This window comes from Balaenoptera acutorostrata, chromosome 6, assembly GCF_949987535.1.
Source record: "Balaenoptera acutorostrata chromosome 6, mBalAcu1.1, whole genome shotgun sequence".
NCBI lineage: Eukaryota > Metazoa > Chordata > Mammalia > Artiodactyla > Balaenopteridae > Balaenoptera > Balaenoptera acutorostrata.
The window spans coordinates 68,898,852-68,919,766 of record NC_080069.1 but is presented as its reverse complement, the minus strand read 5'-3'; the positions used below and the strand labels follow the sequence as shown (position 1 = coordinate 68,919,766).

General features: G+C 38.0%; 1 protein-coding gene across 1 annotated transcript in view; it reads right to left on the bottom strand.

Moving 5' to 3' along the window:
• Positions 1-20,915, bottom strand: part of ERMP1 (endoplasmic reticulum metallopeptidase 1) — a 52,991-nt gene that overhangs the window by 9,480 nt on the left and 22,596 nt on the right. The window contains exons 9-13 of the mRNA XM_007182197.2: positions 18,742-18,916; positions 18,161-18,351; positions 14,228-14,380; positions 11,907-12,109; positions 11,216-11,331 (exon numbers count right to left, since the gene is read on the bottom strand). Of these exons, the coding sequence (XP_007182259.2) occupies positions 11,216-11,331; positions 11,907-12,109; positions 14,228-14,380; positions 18,161-18,351; positions 18,742-18,916 (838 nt within the window). The remainder of the gene's footprint in view (positions 1-11,215; positions 11,332-11,906; positions 12,110-14,227; positions 14,381-18,160; positions 18,352-18,741; positions 18,917-20,915) is intronic.

Genomic DNA, 20,915 nt, shown 5'->3' with positions numbered 1-20,915 from the left:
CCATCTTAAAAAGAAAAAAGCTGACAAATTTAATTTAACTCAACACATTTGAGTGCCCATTATGTGTCAGTGATTTCACTGGGCACCAAGAACAGAAAGATAAGAATCCACCCATGTCTGCCTCCCTTGAATTCTAGTGGAAAGTACAGACATGAACTAAATAATCATGATACAAGGAGGTCAGCGCTACAATCAAGATATGTACAAAGGAAAGAAAAAGGATAGCAGTTGCTTAGTCTGTTGGAGAAGATGGGGGAGAAAGGTCAGCGTAATCTTGGCATTTTGCCAAGGGGAGAAACACAGAGTTTGGGTGGGAGGTAGTAGCGAGAAAATCTCTCTCTCTCACCAGGAGTGAGTATGTGTTTGACTGGACAGAAAGGGCAGTTGGATGTAGCTAAGGAATGCATCAAGGGAAGTGCTGAAAAAAGTTTAAATGGGTACCTGGGCCAAACTACCAAAGACCAAACATGCTTTGCCAAAGAATTTGGATGTACTCTGCAGCAACAGGAAATCATTAAAAGTTCTTTAAGTAGGAAAGTGACGTGATCAAATGTATTTTTGAAAAATAATATTAGAGACAAGACTCAGAAGCCAGAACACCAGTTGAGAAGCTCAAGGAGCTAACTACTAGTTTTAAACATAGTAAATATACCAAGAAAGGTAAATAAAGTCACACTGTCTACTAATGCCAGGCCAAATGCTGTTTTGGATCTACCTGACAACTAATATCTGACACTAAAAGTTTTTCAATAAAGCTCCTTAAAAATTATAATCTGCCTCAATTTGTTTTTAGAAACACTATAAGCTCTCAAGTTGCTGGTCATGATAATAAATCTGAGGGGAAAAAAGCTCACATGCAACATATTATAAAGTTTAAGAAGTGAAAGAGAAAGAAGAAAAAAAAAAAAACTCTTGTCTGACTTACCCATTGCTTCAAAGGTCAACTTTACAGAATCCCAGGGAGGGAAGAATTGGGAATATTACATTATAAAGTATCTGTACTACCCATGAAGCAGTATAGTGTTATTTAAAGTAAACTTATTGAAAGCTCTAAACCACTTAAAATAATTTTTAACAAGTATAATCAAAATGCTAATATATCAGTTTTATCAAACAAGTATAATTGCTATGTGCCTAAAAAGCAGACCAAAATAGGTGAGGCAAAAACTGACAGAATGGAAAGAGAAAAAGACAAATTCACCATTATAGTTGGAGACTTCAACAACACTTTACAGTAACTGACAAATCCAGCAGGCAGAAAATCAGTAAGGGTATATAGTTGAACTAAAACACCACCATCAAAAACATTCATAGAACTTCATCCAAAACCAGAATACACATTCTTTTCAAGCTCACATGGAACATTCACCAAGAGAGACCATATCCTGCACCATAAAACACACCTCAACAAATTTAGAATAGAAATCATATAAAGTATGCTCTCAGACTACAATGAAATTGTAGAAATAATTATTGAAAAACAGCTGGAAAATCCAAAATATTTGAAGATTAAAGAACATACTTCTAAATAACAAATGAGTCAAAGAAGCCTCAAGAGAAATTTTTAAGTAAATTGAACTAAAATTTTAAATTTGTGAGATGCAGCCAAAATAGAGCTTAGGGGGAAAAATATAGCATTGAATGCATACATTAGAAAAGATGATCTAAAGTCAATAATCTAAGCTTCCACTTTAATAAGCTAGAAAAAGAAGAGTATTTAAATCCAAACTAAGTAGAAAAAAAGAAATACTTAAAAATAGAGCAGAAATTAATGAAATTGAAATAGGAAGTCAATAGAGAAAATCAATAGAACCAAAAACTGGTTCTTTGAAAAGATCAATAAAATTGATAAACCTCTAGCCAAGCTAAGAGAAAAAGAGAGAAGACACAGATTACTAATCTCAGAAATGAAAGAGGTGACATCACTACAGATCCCATGGGCATTAAAAGGATAACAAAAGAATATTATGAACACTGTAGGCCCCGAAATTTGAAAACCCAGATGAAACAGACCAATTCCTTCAAAGACACAACCTGCCAATACACACACAAGAAGAAACAATCTGAAATAGTCCTTTATTTATTAAACAAAATTGAATCAATAATTAATGACCTTCCAAAACAGAAAGAACCAGGCCCAGATGGGTTTGCTAGTGCATTCCACCAAACATTTAAGGAAGAAATTATACAAACTCTCTACAATCTCCTCCAGAAGAAGACAGAAGCAGAAGGAACACTTTCTAATTCTGTGAGGCCAGCATTACTCTTAACACCAAAACCACACAAAGACATTACAGGAAAACTTAAAGATTAGTACTCCTTCATGAACACAGACGTAAAAATCCTCAACATAATATTAGAAAATCAAATCCAACAACGTATAAGAAGAATTATACACTATGACCAAGTAGAATTTATTCCAGGTATGTGAGATTGGTTCAACATTTAAAAATCAAGTAATGTAATGCATAATATCAACATGCTAAAGAAGAAAAACCACATGATCATATCAAAAGACAGAAAAGTATTTGACATATTCCAACATTCATTCAGAATAAAACTCTTAGCAAACTAAAAATAGATGGGAACTTCCCCAACCTGATCTGAAGAACATCTACAGAAAACCTACAGCTAACATCATACTCAGTTGGTAAGAAAGCTTTCCCATTAAGATCAGGAACAAGGCAAGGATGACCCCTCTTACCACTCATTTTTAAAATCATACTGGAAGTCCTAGCTAATGCCATGAGATAAGAAAAGGAAATAAAAAGTATAAAGATTGGAAAGGAAGAAATAAAACTGTCTTTGTTTGCAAATGACATGATCATCTAGGTAGAAAATCCAGAAGAATCAACTAAAAAAATCCTGGAACTAATAAACAATTATAGCAAGGTTGCAGGATACAAGGTTAACATACAAAAGTTAATTGCTTTCCTATATACCAGCAATGAACAATACTACTAACATAGCACCTCAAAAATGACATACTTAGGTATAAATCTCACAAAATATGTACAAGATCTGTATGAGCAAAACTGTGAAACTACAAAAAAAAAAATCAAATAAGATACAAATAAATGGAGAGGCATTCCATGTCATGGATAGGAAGAGTCAATAATGATGTCATTTTCCCAAACTTGATCCACAGGTTCAATGCAATTCCAATCAAAATCCCAAAAAGTTATTTTGTGGGTATTGACAAACTGATATATGGAAAGACAAAAGACAAGCAATAGTCAGTATACTGAAGAGAAATAAAGTCGGAAGACTGATATACCCAACTTCAAGAAATACTATAAAGTTAAAGAGATCAAGACAGTGCAGTAATGGGAAAAGAATAGAGAAATAGATGAGTAGAACAAAATACAGAGCCCAGAAATAGCCCCACACAAATACAGTCAACTGATCTTTGACAAAGAAAGAAAGGCAACTCAGTGGAGACAGGATAGTCTTCAACAAATGGTACTAGAACAACTGGAAATCCACATGCAAAAAAATGAATCTAGACACAGACCTTATACCTTTCACAAAAATTAATTCAAAATATATCACACACCTAAGTGTAAAAGGCAGAATTTTAAAACTTCTAGAAGGTAACATCAGAGAAAATCTAGACACCCTGGGTTTGGCAATGATTTTTAGACACAACACCAAAAGCATGTTCCATAAAACAAAAGTGATTAACTTGGACTTCAATAAATTAAAACACTTATGCTCTACAAAAAACACTGTTAAGATATGAAAATACAAGCCAAACTGGGAGAAAGTATTTGTAAAACACTTACATGATAAAGGACTTATACCCATATATACAAAAAACTCTTAAATATCAACAATAAGAAAACAAAATTAATAAACAGACAAAAAGATCTGAATAGAAACCTTACCAAAGAAGTTATACAGATGGCAAATAAGTATGAAAAGCTGCTCAACATCATATGTCATTAGGGAATTGCAAATTAGAACAATAAGATACCACTACGTATCCATAAGAATGACTAAAATCCGAGATTGGTTCAAGATGGCGGAGTAGAAGGATGTGTTCTCACTCCCTCTTGTGAGAGCACCGGGGTCACAGCTAACTGCTGAAGTCGTCGACAGGAGGACACTGGAACTCACCAAAAAGGACACCCCACATCCAAAGACAAAGGAGAAGCCACAATGAGATGGTAGGAGGGGCGCAATCACAATAAAATCAAATCCCATAACTGCTGGGTGGGTGACTCACAAACTGGAGAACACTTATACCACAGAAGTCCACCCACTGGAGTGAAGGTTCTGAGTCCCACGTCAGGCTTCCCAACCTGGGGGTCCGGCAACAGGAGGAGGAATTCCTAGAGAATCAGACTTTGAAGGCTAGCGAGATTTGACTGCAGGACTTTGACAGGACTGGGAGAAACAGAGACTCCACTCTTGGAGGGCACACACAAAGTAGTGTGCGCATTGGGACCCAGGGAAAGGAGCAGTGACCCCCACGGGAGACTGAACCAGACCTACCTGCTAGTATTGGAGGGTCTCCTGCAGAGGCGGGGGGTGGCTGTGTCTCACCATGAGCACAAGAACACTGGCAGTGGAAGTTCTGGGAAGTACTCCTTAGCGTGAGCCCTCCCAGAGTCTGCCATTAGCCCCACCAAAGAGCCCAGGTAGTCTCCAGTGTTCGGTCGCCTCAGGCCAAACAACCAACAGGGAGGGAACCCAGCCCCACCCATCAGCAGACAAGCTGATTAGTTTTACTGAGCTCTGCCCACCAAAGCAACAGCCAGCTCTACCCACCACCAGTCCCTCCCATCAGGAAACTTGCACAAGCCTCTTAGATAGCCTCATCCACCAGAGAGCAGACAGCAGAAGCAAGAAGAACAACAATCCTGCAGCCTGTGGAACAAAAACCACATTCACAGAAAGACAGACAAGATGAAAAGGCAGAGGGCTATGTACCAGATGAAGGAGCAAGATAAAACCCCAGAAAAACAACAAAGTGGAGATAGGCAACCTTCCAGAAAAAGAATTCAGAATAATGATAGTGAAGATGATCCAGGACCTTGGAAAAAGAATGGAGGCAAAGATTGAGAAGATGCAAGAAATGTTTAACAAAGCCCTAGAAGAATTAAAGAACAAACAAATAGAGATGAACAATACAATAACTGAAATGAAAACTAGAAGGAACAATAGAATAACTGAGGCAGAAGAACAGATAAGTGACCTGGAAGACAGAATGGTGGAATTCACTGCTGTGGAACAGAATAAAGAAAAAAGAATGAAAAGAAATGAAGACAGCCTAAGAGACCTCTGGGACAACATTAAATGCAACAACATTCGCATTATAGGGGTCCCAGAAGGAGAAGAGAGAGAGAAAGGACCCAAGAAAGTATCTGAAGAGATTATAGTTGAAAACTTCCCTAACACAGGAAAGGAAATAGCCACCCAAGTCCAGGAAGCGCAGAGAGTCCCATACAGGATAAACCCAAGGAGAAACACGCCGAGACACATAGTAATCAAATTGGCAAAAATTAAAGACAAAGAAAAATGATTGAAAGCAGCAAGGGAAAAACAACAAATACCATACAAGGGAACTCCCATAAGGTTAACACCTGATTTCTCAACAGAAACTCTACAAGCCAGAAGAGAGTGGCATGACATATTTAAAGGGATGAAAGGAAAGAACCTACAACCAAGATTACTCTACCCAGCAAGGATCTCATTCAGATTTGATGGAGAAATCAAAAGCTTTACAAACAACCAAAAGCTAAGAGAATTCAGCACCACCAAACCAGCTCTACAAAAAATGCTAAAGGAACTTATCTAAGTGGGAAACACAAGGCAAGAAAAGAACCTACAAAAACAAACCCAAAACAATTAAGAAAATAGTAATAGGAACATACATGTCGATAATTACCTTAAACGTGAATGGATTAAATGCTCCAACCAAAAGACACAGGCTTGCTGAATGGATACAAAAACAAGACCCATATATATGCTGTCTACAAGAGACCCACTTCAGACCTAGGGACACATACAGACTGAAAGTGAGGGGATGGAAAAAGATATTCCATGCAAATGGAAATCAAAAGAAAGCTGGATAGACTTTAAAATACTGTTACAAGAGGCAAGGAAGGACACTACAAAATGATCAAGGGATCAATCCAAGAAGATATAACAATTATAAATATCTATGCACCCAACATAGGAGCACCTCAATACATATGGCAAATGCTAACAGCTATAAAAGAGGAAATCGACAGTAACACAATAATTGTGGGGGATTTTAACACCTCACTTACACCAATGGACAGATCATCCAAACAGAAAATTAATAAGGAAACACAAGCTTTAAATGACACAATAGACCAGAAAGATTTAATTGGTATTTATAGGACATTCCATCCAAAAGCAGCAGATCACACTTTCTTCTCAAGTGTGTATGGAACATTCTCCAGGATAGATCACATCTTGGGTGACAAATCAAGCCTAAGTAAATTTAAGAAAATTGAAATAAATTTCAAGCATCTTTTCTGACCACAACGCTATGAGATTAGAAATCAATTACAGGAAAAAAAACGTAAAAACCACAAACACATGGAGGCTAAACAATACGTTACTAAATAACCAAGAGATCACTGAAGAAATCAAAGACGAAATCAAAAAATACCTAGAGACAAATAACAATGAAAACACAATGATCCAAAACCCATGGGATGCAGCAAAAGCAGTTCTAAGAGGGAAGTTGATAGCAATACAAGCCTACCTCAGGAAACAAGAAACATCTCAAATAATCTAACCTTACACCTTTTAGGAACTAGAGAAAGAGCAACAAACAAAACCCAAAGCAGAAGGAAAGAAATCATAAAGATCAGAGCAGAAATAAATGAAATAGAAACAAAGAAAACAGTAGCAAAGATCAACAGAACTAAAAGCTGGTTCTTTGAGAAGATAAACAAAATTGATAAACCATTAGCCAGACTCATCAAGAAAAACAGGGAGAGGACTCAAATCAATAAAATTAGAAATGAAAAAGGAGAAGTTACATCAGACACCACAGAAATACAAAGCATCCTAAGAGACTACTACTACAAGCAACTCTATGCCAATAAAATGGACAACCTGGAAGAAATGGACAAATTCTTAGAAAAGTATAATGTTCCCAGACTGAACCAGGAAGAAATGGAAAATATGAACAGACCAGTTGCAAGTAATGAAATTGAAACTGTGATTTAAAATCTTCCAACAAACAAAAGTCCAGGACCAGATGGCTTCACAGGTGAATTCTATCAAAAATTTAGAGAAGAGCTAACACCCATCCTTCTCAAACTCTTCCAAAAAATTGCAGAGAAAGGAACACTCCCAAACTCATTCTATGAGGCCACCATCACCCTGATGCCAAAATGAGACAAAGATACTACAAAAAAAGATAATTACACACCAATATCACTGATGAATATAGATGCAAAAATCCTCAACAAAATACTAGCAAACAGAATCAACAACACATTAAAAGGATCATACACCATGATCAAGTGGGATTTATCCCAGGGATGCAAGGATTCTTCAGTATACGCAAATCAGTCAATGTGATACACCATATTAACAAATTGAAGAAGAAAAACCATATGATCATCTCAATAGATGCAGAAAAAGCTTTTGACAAAATTCAACACCCATTTATGATAAAAACTCTCCAGAAAGTGGGCAAAGATGCAACCTACCTCAATATAATAAAGGCCATATACGACAAACCCACAGCAAACATCATTCTCAATGGTGAAAAACTGAAAGCATTTCCTCTAAGATCAGGAGGAAGACAAGGATGTCCACTCTCACCACTATTATTCAACATAGTTTTGGAAGTCCTAGCCACGGCAATCAGAGAAGAAAAAGAAATAAAAGGAATACAAATTGGAGAAGAAGAAGTAAAACTGTCACTGTTTGCAGATGACATGATACTATACAAAGAGAATCCTAAAGATGCCACCAGAAAACTACTAGAGCTAATCAATGAATTTGGTAAAGTTGCAGGATACAAAATTAATGCACAGAAATCTCTTGCATTCCTATATACTAATGATGAAAAATCTGAAAGAGAAATTAAGGAAACCCTCCCATTTACCATTGCAACAAAAAGAATAAAATACCTAGGAATAAGCCTACCTAGGGAGGCAAAAGACCTGTATGCAGAAAACTATAAGACACTGATGAAAGAAATTAAAGATGATACCAACAGATGGAGAGATATACCATGTTGCTGGATTGGAAAAATCAATATTATGAAAATGACTGTACTACCCAAAGTAATCTTCAGATTCAATGCAATCCCCACCAAATTACCAATGGCATTTTTTACAGAACTAGAAAAAATAATCTTAAAATTTGTATGGAGACACAAAAGACCCCGAAAAACCAATGGAGTCTTGAGGGAATAAAACAGAGCTGGAGGAATCAGACTCCCTGACTTCAGACTATACTACAAAGCTACAGTAATCAAGATAATATGGTACTGGCACAAAAACAGAAATATAGATCAATGGAACAGGATAGAAAGCCCAGAGATAAACCCATGCACCAATGGTCAACTACTCTATGACAAAGGAGGCAAGGATACACAGTGGAGAAAAGACAGTCTCTTCAATAAGTGGTGCTGGGAAAACTGGACAGCTACATGTAAAAGAATGAAATTAGAACACTTCCTAACACCATACACAAAAATAAACCCAAAATGGGTTAGAGACCTAAATGTGAGACTGGACACTATAAAACTCATAGAGGAAAACATAGGAAGAACACTCTTTGACATAAATCACAGCAAGATCTTTTTTGATCCACCTCCTAGAGTAATGGAAATAAAAACAAAAATAAACAAATGGGACCTAATGAAACTTAAAAGCTTTTGCAAAGCAAAGGAAACTACAAACAAGAGGAAAAGACAACCCTCAGAATAGGAGAAAATATTTGCAAATGAATCAACGGACAAAGGATTAATCTCCAACATATATAAACAGCTCATGCAGCTCAATATTAAAAAAACAAACAACCCAATCCAAAAATGGGCAAAAGACCTAAATAGACATTTCTCCAAAGAAGACATACAGATGGCCAAGAAGCACATGAAAAGCTGCTCAACATCACTAATTATTAGAGACATGCAAATCAAAACTACAATGAGGTATCACTTCACACCAGTGAGAATGAGCATCAGCAGAAAATCTACAAACAACAAATGCTGGAGCGGGTATGGAGAAAAGGGAACCCTCTTGCACTGTTGGTGGGAATGTAAATTGATACAGCCACTATGGAGAACAGTATGGAGGTTCCTTAAAAAACTAAAAATAGAATTACCATATGACTCACCAATCCCACTACTGGGCATATATCCAAAGAAAACCATAATTCAAAAAGACACATACACCCCAATGTTCATTGCAGCACTATTTACAATAGCCAGGTCATGGAAGCAACGTAAATGCCCATCGACAGACGAATGGATAAAGAAGATGCGGTACATATATACAATGGAATATTACTCAGCCATAAAAAGGAACGAAATTGGGTCATTTGTAGAGACGTGGATGGATCTAGGGACTGTCATACAGAGTGAAGTAAGTCAGAAAGAGAAAAACAAATATCGTATATTAACGCATATATGTGGAACCTAGAAAAACGGTACAGATGAACCGGTTTGCAGGGCAGAAACTGAAACACAGATGTGGAGAACGTACGTATGGACACCAAGTGGGGAAAGTGGCAGGGGGTGGCGGTGGTGGTGTGATGAATGGGGCAATTGGAATTGACAGGTATACACTGATGTGTATAAAATGGATGACTAATAAGAACCTGCTGTATAAAAAAATAAATAAATTTTAAAAATTAAAAAAAAAAAAGAGGGGCTTCTCTGGTGGCGCAGTGGTTAAGAATCCGCCTGCCAATGCAGGGGCCATGGGTTCAAGCCCTGTCCGAGAAGATCCCACATGCCGCGGGGCAACTAAGCCCATGTGCCATAGCTACTGAGCCTGTGCTCTAGAGCCCCTGAGCCACAACTACTGAAGCCCATGCACCTAGAGCCCATGCTCCACAACAAGAGAAGCCACCGCAATGAGAAGCCCGCACACCACAATGAAGAGTAGCCCCCACTCACCGCAACTAGAGAAAGCCTGCGCACAGCAACAAAGACCCAACACAACCAAAAATAAATAAATAAAATAAATAAATTAAAAAAAAAAAAAAAAAAAAGAATGGCTAAAATCCAAAACACTAACAGCACCAAATGCTGGTGAGAATGTAGAGCAACAGGAACTCACATTCATTGCTGGTGGGAATTCATACTGCCTTTGGAAGACACTTCGGCAGTTTCTTACGAAGGTAAATATAAGCTTACTATACAGTCCAGCAATTGCACTCCTAGATATTTATCCAAATGAGTTGAAAACTTATTCTACACAAAAATCTGCACACAAATGTGTATAGAAGCTTTACTCACAACTGCCAAAAACTGGAAGCAACCAAGATGTTCCTCAGTAGGTCAGAAGATAAACAAACTGTGGTACATTCACAGCAATAAAAAGAAATGAGCTATCAAGCCACTAAAAGACATAAAGGCACCTTAAATGAAAATTACTAAACAAAAGAAGCCAATCCGAAAAGGCTACAAAGTATAATTCCAGCTATATGATATTCTGGAAAAGGCAAAACAATGGAGACAGTAAAAAGATCAGTGGTTGCCAGAGGGAGGAAAGAGAGAGGGGTGAATAAGTGGAGACAGGGGATTTGAGGGCAGTGAATCTATTCTGTATGATACTGTAATGGTAGATACATGACCATATGCATCTGTCAAAACCCATAGAACTAAACAACACAAAGAGTGAACTAAGTCTAATGTAAACTAAGGACTTTAGTTAATAATAATGTATCAATGTAGGCTCATCAATTGTAAGAGATGTACCATACTTAATGCAAAAGGGATAATAATAAGGGAAGCTGGGGCGTAGAAGGGACAATAGGGAAATCTCTGTACTTTCTGGTCAATTTTTCTGTAAACTTAAAACTACTCTAAAAAATAAAGTCTATTAAATTTTCTTTTAAAAATCATAACCAGCTTCAATTGCTTTTAAAAACACCAAGTTCTTCCTAAGTTGCTGGTCACTATTATACATTTGAGGGAAAAAATATACATGCATATTAAAATTTTTAAGAAGTGACAGAGAGAAGAAAAAACTATCATATGACTTACCTGTTACTTCAAAGGTCAGCTTTACAGAATCCCAGGGTGTCTGTTCTTTGGATACAAGTCTGAAATGAGCAGGTTCTTTTGGAGAAACTTCTGGGGCAGGAAGATACCAGTTTTTCCTATTTGGAAAGGTAACTTCAATATTCAGGTTGCTTTATTAGTTGATTTTGAGCTATAAATTCATGGAAGTGCTCAGAATATAATAAACACATAAACTGATGGATATGATAAACAATGTCAGTTTCTCTGAAGCCCAGGTTATTGTGTAATAAAACCTTCCCAAAGATAAGAACAAGGATCCTAGGCGATCTTGATTCCACTACCCATCCTATTTCTTCTCATCCATTCCTTTACTGCCAAACCATAAAAACTTCCCAGAAATAAAACAATTTGAAATTGATGCTTAGCTGCTTGCTATCTGTTAGACCAGTTAAGAGGGCTACACTTTCTAACTATTCAGCTTTCTAGAGGAAAGACTTCCTATTTGAAAAAGCAAAATTTGGGGGAGAATAAAAAACTTCTGAGTGCTTTATCCCACAAAGAAATACAACTTTTGTAGTAATATTAAAAAAAAAATAGTATAAACAGCACTCAACTTCTGTGTTAACCAGTTTAAATAATAAAGTACTGATACAGTGATAGGACTTGAGAACAAACTAACCGCCAACTAAAAGCAGAAAAGTAATGAACCAACCTGATGAGAAAGTGCACTGGAAGATACCAAGGGAAACCACATAGGGGTGCGTTCTCCTCACAGTGAGCTCTGATGGTATCGTTGATCTCGGGAATGTGAGGTGTTATGTGAGACATTCCGGTATAATCAAACCCGTTGATCCATATTCCAGAGTCTCGTTTAACTACGTTTCCATCCAAGTCATGAAATGTTCTAGTCACATGCTGAAAAGAACAAGACTAATGAGGAAACTACTGTTTGAACTCCTTCACCCATATCCCCACTCCAGATTAACAGAAATGACTAAATGACAATACCAAGAAATGATGAGGCTACTGAGCAACAGGAACCCACCGCTGGCACAATCACTTTAGGAGGCTGCTTAGCATTACCTAATAAAGTTAACATGCACATACCCTTCAAGCCAGCAACTCCACTCCTGAATATGGACCTTAGAGAAACTCTTGCAAGGTACAAAAGTGTTGGTTCAGCATTGTCCATATTAGCAAAAACTGGAAACAACCCAACTGTTCATTAACAGTAGAATGGGCAAATAAATTGGGGCATCATCCTATGACAGAAGTCTATTCAGCAATGAAAAATAATGAACTGCAGTGACACAAAACAACCTGGAAGACTCTGACATGCTGTTGAGCAATAAGAAGCAAGCCATCAAAAAGTATATAGTATGGCTTTACCTGTAAGAAGCTCAAAAACAGGCAAAACTATATGTTGTTGTTTAGCGATTAATACATATGTGGTAAAATAATGATTAACTCCAACCTTTAAGATAGTCAGTACTTTGGGGGGTGGTAAGAGGGAGAGGAGCAAAAGAGTTGGGATTAAGAAGGGCATACTGAGGTTTTCTAAGGTACAGCTAATGATCTTTTAAACTCAGTAGATACTCACATGATTATTTTATTATTTCTTTCAAATATATTTCTATATTTAAATTTCATATAAAATTTTTCTGAAAACCTACTATTTCAGATATAAGAGACATGAAAACTAGAACTCCTAAAAGTCCTAAAAGGACTTAAATACATTCTAAAAGAAATACACACACATTTCCCTTTCGGGGTGTTACATGCTAATTCATGTGCAGAGAAAAATAGGAATCACAGCTCACCACTAGATGACAGACCTGTGCCTAACAGAATTCTATGAAAAGGCACCATGCTCCATCTGGAATAGCTCTATTAACAACGGAAACCAGCCTGAAGAATATCAAACAGGAAAAGAAAAAGGATTGCAAAGGGCAGGGGTAAACCACAGCCCACAGGCCAAATGGCCCACTGCCATTTTTAAAAATAAAGCTTTATTAAAACATGGCCACATTCATCTGCAGGTATCGTCTATGGCTCCTTTCACTCTGTAGAAACAGAGTAGCTGCAACAGAGACCACATGGCTGGCAGAGCCTAAAATATTTATTTTCTGGCCCTTTACAGGAAAAGTTTGTCAACTTCTGGCACTGGGGAAGAAGAGAACCCCAAAACAAATCAGAACAAGAGTTTTTAAAAATAAAAATCTAGCTTTTCCTAATGACTACTGATGTGATTGTAAAATTTATCGCATAAAACGTATCACTGTGTCCTACAGGACTGGAAACAAAAACAAGGAATAGTTGGCTCTTTCTCAAAATCTCCTCTCTGATATTTAAGTTCAAATATATTATTACTACTTACTCAAGTCCTTGAATAATTATCTAGGTTATGACTCTTGGCTTTTCTGTTTGGCCACTCCATTCCCTCTAACAGAGAGGAAGACTGGAAAAAAGGTGACTTAAGTTCTTTTTCCTGTTTTACACCAGCTCTAAAAAGTTTGCAGAAAAACCTGAAATCTAAGAAAGTTCTAAATCTCATTTTATTAATATCTAAGTTATTATATTTTCACTGTCACATTACCTTGAACATTACCTAACATCAATCTTACCGCATTTTAAAGAATCTGTTTCATTTTGCCAGTTGACAGGAGGTCATATTTTTACTCAGCCCACAGACATTTTTACAGTCTGTACTTCTGACAGCTCATTATTCCATGATACATATTTGCTCTCGTTTTTCCAAGTAGGTACATTTTTGTAATTTGAACAGTATTAAGAGCAACAAGCAGACATTTCCGATTCAGGCTCTTAGGAGAAGTGTTTCTAGCTGATAAGAATGCCTCTTGATGGTCGGTCTTTTCCTCACTGCCTTACACAAAATAGTCGAGGTACAACTAACAGGTCAACAGTAGAAAAGTCACTTATGTGTTTCGAGCTTCACTGTTGACTAGTAAGCGCAAAACACCATAAGCCTTTCCTCTCCAGGATCTCAAACAGCTCACGCAAAATCGCTCTTACCTGAAGGAACACTCTCTTTGGCTTTGGACTGGCAGGGTTGGAGCTGTACGGGAAGAAAGTTCCACTGCAAACAAGGAGGAATGCAATTGTACATACCAAAGTTAAAGTTAGCATAGTTCTTTTTGTGCTTTTGGCAAGGTAGATGAAGTTAATCTAAAACACAAAACACAAAAATAGAAAAATTACCATTGGCAGAAAGGTGGCTTTGCTGACTTTACTTTGTAACAGGTATTGTCAGACAGATAATAAAGGACATGTATCAGCATGTGCTACCATACTCCAACTCCCAGTACACAAAGCACTATTATAAGGGATTTCCATCACAAGTCAGAGCCTAAATAAATGAGAGATGCCCCCATCTGCATGATGGTGCTTTTCTGACAGGCAGCCAGACAGTAAGAGGGAAAAAGGAAACTGAGACAGTGTCTCTGCTCAGTCAGCCAAGAGACTAGAGGATGTACATCCACCATCAGTCAAACCATGACCTTATTTTATTTCCGATTCTATCAAACCCTGTAAGTTAACTGCACAGCAGACACTATTTGGGTTGTACCAAACATCATGACATCAGGCTTTTATTAAAGAACCAGAGGTAAGCTTTTAAGCAAGTAAGTAGGCCTATTTCAACAAAACTCAAGTTCTAATAATGCTTTCATAATGTGCCTATGTGCTGGATTCATCTTTTAGATGCACCTTCAAGACTCTGCCTGTGGACCTGCACATAAGGAAAAACTGCAATAAAAGTAATTCTGCACCTGAGACTAACACAATATTGTAAATCAACTTATAGTTCACTTGGAAAAAAACCCCCAAAACTATGAAAATTGAAACCAGGGAAAAAAGGTAATTCTGCCCTTGTCACTGCAGAGTTAACCAAGGCCAACACAATCAAAATAACAAATCTGAACTTGGGCAGGAAAAGCAAGTGGCTCAGTCTCAAGATGGGCATCCAGGAAGTCCTAAATATGCTTATATTAATTTTTAAATTGTAATAAAATCACTGAATTAAAAATTGCGGGGGACACATGATTATAGAATATGTCCACAGATCCCTTAGGGGTTCTGAAGGAGCCACTTTGAGAAACAATGACCTAGTCCCTGCTCCCCCTTTTGCCTTCTCCCCCTTATTGCCCACCCTCCAGGGTCAATATGTAGAAAAGTGAAGAACATAAATGTGAAAATATTTATACTGAGATGAAAATGAAAAATTAAGCAGATATTCGTAACCTACCATATATTCTACTATATGAAACTCAGAGATTTTATATCTACAGTGTAACAATATGCCAACCAGGGTAATCTCCAGCAAAACAGTACTGGTCTTAAGTCGAAGATCTTAATGTTTTTACACTGAAGGACAAAAATAAGACAAAGTACCCAAGGATTTATGGCAGTGAGTTAGCAAAACACAATTTGTTACCCTGTCCGTCCCTCTTTCTCCTAACAGTAACAATATTTAAAATGTGGCTCCTTAGAACAGTGTCAAATATCCTGCCAAGTAATGAGTTTCGCCTCCACTGGTTAAGTTTAGGTACACAGAGCTGTTTGGGTCCAAATAAAACCTCCCTGTCATGATGCGGTGGTTTCTGCCATTCGCAACCCTGTTGCTACCCAAAGTTGTCCTACAACTTCAGGTTAAGCTACAGTTTCCACATCCATATTTTCTCTTCTCCAGGTCATGAGGCTCATCTTCTGCCTCTTCCACCCACCTTCTGGAAGAGGTTTGGTAATGGTGATCAATGAAAAGGTGATCAGAGAGTGGGAGAGAAGGAAGAAGAGAATGGCCTCAGTGACAATGTGTTTGGATCCCACTGTATTAAATTTTACTGTCTTTTGTCTTAAATGTTACATCTGATATCACTCTAGGTTCCGAAATGGGTGTGAAATAAAATGAAGAGAAGCGTGAAAAGGGACTATGAGGTGTCCAATGTGTGCTGGCTCTTTCTCTGTTTCTCTCTGAGAATCTCCTCCTGATCCCACTCCTATCAGCAGTCTCATTTAATCAATATAACCATGATGGCCCCAGCACAGGATAACCCCAGGAAACCTGTTAACCGATCATTTGACAGCAATTTAATTGCTTCCTAGCAAATATATTTAATAAATCCCCAAGGACTAAAAGACAAGCTCTCTGAAGTGTGCATTGTGGTTCAATTCTCCATTACTCAAGGAGAAAAGTCTCACTCTATTAAAAAGCCACTATCTGTAACACAGCTACACATAAATAAGAAAATAGCGAAGAGAATGATAACCCACAGCATCAAAGGGCAGCAGAGTTATTTCACATTATAATGAACATTAAATGAGGGTTTAAAGTATTCCAAGAGCCACTCTCCAAAAGTAATTTAGAAGGTAATAAACTTTAATCTACTTGCTTATGGTTTCCAAGATTTCCATGCTTTTGGGGTCATTTTCAATTTCCACAGTGAAGTTTTCAGGGTTCATTTTGTCCCCTTCCCTATGGAACAGAACTGAAATGCCCCACATTCTGATCATCTTTTATGAGCATCAATAGCTTTCATTCATTGACTATGATTTAAATACACTGCAGCGGGTGGGGGGGTCCAGTTCATAACTTAGCTGACTCTAGATTACAACCTAATCTACATGTGATGAAACTACATGTCCTTTAGTCCTCACAACAGCAAACCATCTATTAAGATATACAGAGGATTTAAAGGCTTAATATTAAAACCAAAAGAAGTAAACCCTGAAGGCAACAAAGAACATTTCAGAATTTTCCATCTATCCCTGCAAATACCGGTAAGGACTAAATCATAATATTAAAAGTGAAATGGCTGCAATGCTCAGATTTGTTTCAGAACTAGCGCAGCTGATCTCAAACAATAGCGTGCATAAGAATTACTCTACAGGGCTGTATACGCAGTCACACACACAGCTATTTATTTGCTATCTAAGGGACTACCATGGACAGTGCTGACCACGCACGTGGTACTTTTATCTGCTGTCCCTGGACCCTAGTCCCCACATGAGATGCCCTTTACTGTATCAGTGTGAAAAAGCTCACTCTTCTCTCCATGAAGGGAAGAGCTATAATAGTCATAGCTACTTTTTCTATTTGGTACCCTAGCCTCAAATCTCAGAGTGTACCTACGGGTATTCAATAAATACTTCTTACTCTTAAGGACTGCAATGAAAAGAGCCACAAAACAGCAGCCAGGCCAGAGTCCTGGAGAGTGCCGACACCACGCCAAGGGCAGGACTCTGCCTGGAGCTTGCTCTAACAGAGGGCAGTCTGGTTGTCAACTCTGCATCATGTCTTTTCTTCCCTCTGGAGAGTCCCAGGGAGGAGAAGCAGGGATGGCACAGGTAGGACTCTCCCTGCGAGGGCAGAACACTGATACAGTAAAATGACAAGGCCTGTAACATGTATTCATTACTCGGTAAAGGAAGGCATGTTTGGGTGTCGTAAGTGTATGTCACTCGAGGACACAGACTCGATCAGTGACCTTGGCTGCACCAGCAGCAGGGCAGGTGAACGACAAGGGAAAACTCCTCATCGGAATTAGTCTTTCTTCACTAGCTCTAACAGCACCAATGAAACTACCATGTATTTATTAACATTTTCCTCTAATTAGTAAGTTCAAAACACACTCTAAAAATTCACCACTAAGCAATCTCTACCAATTCTCACTTGGTATTCGTTCCACGCATTCAAATTCAGGTAGTTTGAAAGCTATTTGAAAAGAAGTATAATCAGAGGATTTGGGAGGATGAGGAAGCAAAATTAACAACAAAACCGCCCTTCTACATTTTCTGCCCATACCGAACCCACAATATGCAGAGTCATTCACCATTTCTTTTGCTTAAGAGTAGAATCAACACTATTTCACAGGATCTAGCATGGCAAAACTCATCATGGATTTATATATAAAATGAAGAAGGAAATTAAAAAAAATTTTTTTTCCTTACAAAATAGGATGAGAGAATCATTGTACAACCAGCCAAAATAGAAGCCAGCACAACATCAGGTGGAATTTCCGAACCACTCCTCCCAAGGATAGGGGTAAACATCTCAAATACGGCCCAGATGAGGTACAACGCATAAAGATAAGGAAAAAACATCCCCAAAAGGTAAAAGGCAATAAATTTTCCTCCGGCACCTACAGAAAAAGAGAAAGAAAACACATCTCTGAAATTCTCCAGTGAGATAACAGCTTTTTATAGTCCTGGTATACCTTTGCACCTAACAGAAATTAGGTTAGCTCTGACTCTTGCCCTTTTGGTACATGTTATCTTAGTGAGATAAAACACTTTGACTTAGGGTAGAATACAAATAAGAAAACAAAATATGTAATATATTAATTAGCATGTGCTCATTTACGTGTAAGGTGTAAGATAAAAATCTGTGTGATCTGAAAATTAAAAAGAAACAAACAGCAACAATTTAGAAAGCCTACCCAAAAAGATCAAATATGGAAATAGTCCCTGGAAGCCTCATCTTATGTATTTTAAGGTATTTCCCATTTGTATCACAACCAAAAATACCCTACCATGCCGCCTAAAGTCCTTGTGCACGCAAAGCTTTGTGAGCAACGGGAATGCCACCCAGACAGCGCTAATAAATGCCGAGCAGAGCCCTTGGTAAGTGAGAGCTGTAAGGAACCCACAGTGCACAAACAGAGAGACGTCAAAAAATACTTCTCCCAGATACTGGTCACTGGCATTCTGAAAGAAAGAAAATACACAAGTAGTCTCATTCATGGGCCATTCATAAAGATCTTCTATTGTAGTGTAACTTCCACTGCTCCAAAAAGCTATGTTTTGTTTGGAGCAGGGTCTATCCTTTAAACTTTAAAGTAAACACTGACAAAGCTACCTCCTATCATAAAGTAATAAATTCAAATTACTGCACAGGAAAGGGGAATTTAACAAGATGGGGTAAAAACATCATTACTTGTATATAATCTGTGCTCTCCCTCCACCGGGCTGAAAGACCTTTGGAAATGTTCTAAAATAGAAGAAAGGACTCTCCTAAAAACATTCACCTCTGTAAGCTCTTTTATTCATGCAACTTACAAGGAATGTCAAGCAAACTGGAGAAATGACCTATGTGAAGGTGGCTGCAGCGCCACCAACAGCACAGCTTGAGAACTGCAGGACCTTTAGAGCACACAGCCATGGGGTTTTTTTGCTTGATTCCTGAGTCTTTTCTATCTCCAACTGGTCTTGTAGCACAACTTTGCCCCCATCCTGGATTCCTGGTGGTTTCACGTTATAAAATTTGATCTACATCTTATGAGCTCTGAAGTCTGAGGATTCCTGTGCAGCACCTTGAGTTCTTCAGAAGAAAGTTGCCATATGAACTTAATACATTTTAACATCTGCACCAGCGATTCTATTAATGTAAACATGAAAGTTATAATTTTAGTGCAGAAATACCAAAACAGAAATAGATATATTTAAGCTTTTCTCTCTCCTCTGCCTTCTCATTACTGTATAGTCCAGGGCATGTTTGTTATAAGGGTCCCTAATTCAAGAGCTCAAAAGAGTTTGTCACATGTTTTCAAAACACGTTAAAGTTCACTTGACAAACCTTCTTTGGACAATGAAAGATAGGGTATCATCGTTAAATAATTAGATGTTCAACATTGTTAATCAAGAGTCATGGTCGGGCTTCCCTCGTGGCGCAGTGGTTAAGAATCCTCCTGCCAATGCAGGGGACACGGGTTCGAGCCCTGGTCCGGGAAGATCCCACATGCTGCGGGGCAACTAAGCCCGTGAGCCACAACTACTGAAGCCCACGCGCCCAGAGCCGGTGCTCCACAACAAGAGAAGCCACCGCAATGAGAAGCCCGCGCACCACTCTCTGTAACTGAAGAAAGCCCGTGCGCAGCAATGAGATCCAATGCAACCAAAAATAAATAAATTTCTAAAAAAAAAAAAAAAAAAAAAAAAGAGTCATGGTCTTCAAAAAGAATAAAATAATTCTTAGGATTCAATTTGAAGCCAAATTCACTCAGACATTTAAAAACAAAGATCTCAACAATGAAGACTGTAATAACTGGAAATGTTTTACATTGTTCCCACATTGTACCCAAGTCCAAATATCCCTCAAATCTAGTTCCCCTCTCCCCATCTCTATTATCCCTCTACCCCTTCCAATCCATTCTATACACTGTTACCAGTGTGTTCCTACTAAATCACAAATTCTCTCACTCAATATCCTGCTTAGAAATTTTAAATTGTGGCCCCACTGATTTTTAGGGTCATGCTCCAACTTCACCCTGGCCTACTTTCCCAGTTATTACCCTACCAACCTCATCTTCACCACACTGAACTTTTTATTGACTGTGAGCCAAATGCATCTTGTACATTCCCACCTTTGCCCATCAACCTGTTCTCTATCTGGCACATTTCTACTCAGGCTTCAAAAACCCAGTTCAAATGTCACCACCTCCTTCATGAAGCCTTCCTGACTTCCACAAACAAAATTCATCTCTCCTGGCCCTATATTCCTACAGCACTGTGAATATATCACTCTACTTCACTTCGGCCCAATGTACTGAAACCCCTGTGGTTTCCCCATCGTTTCATCCCCAAATGAAACTGTGAGCTCCTCAAAGAAAAAGACTATGTCCTGAATCTCTGTACCAGGCCTTAGCATGGAAGCCCACTGGATACTCAAAGACCATTTGTGAAATGAAAATAAAACACACAACTCTTT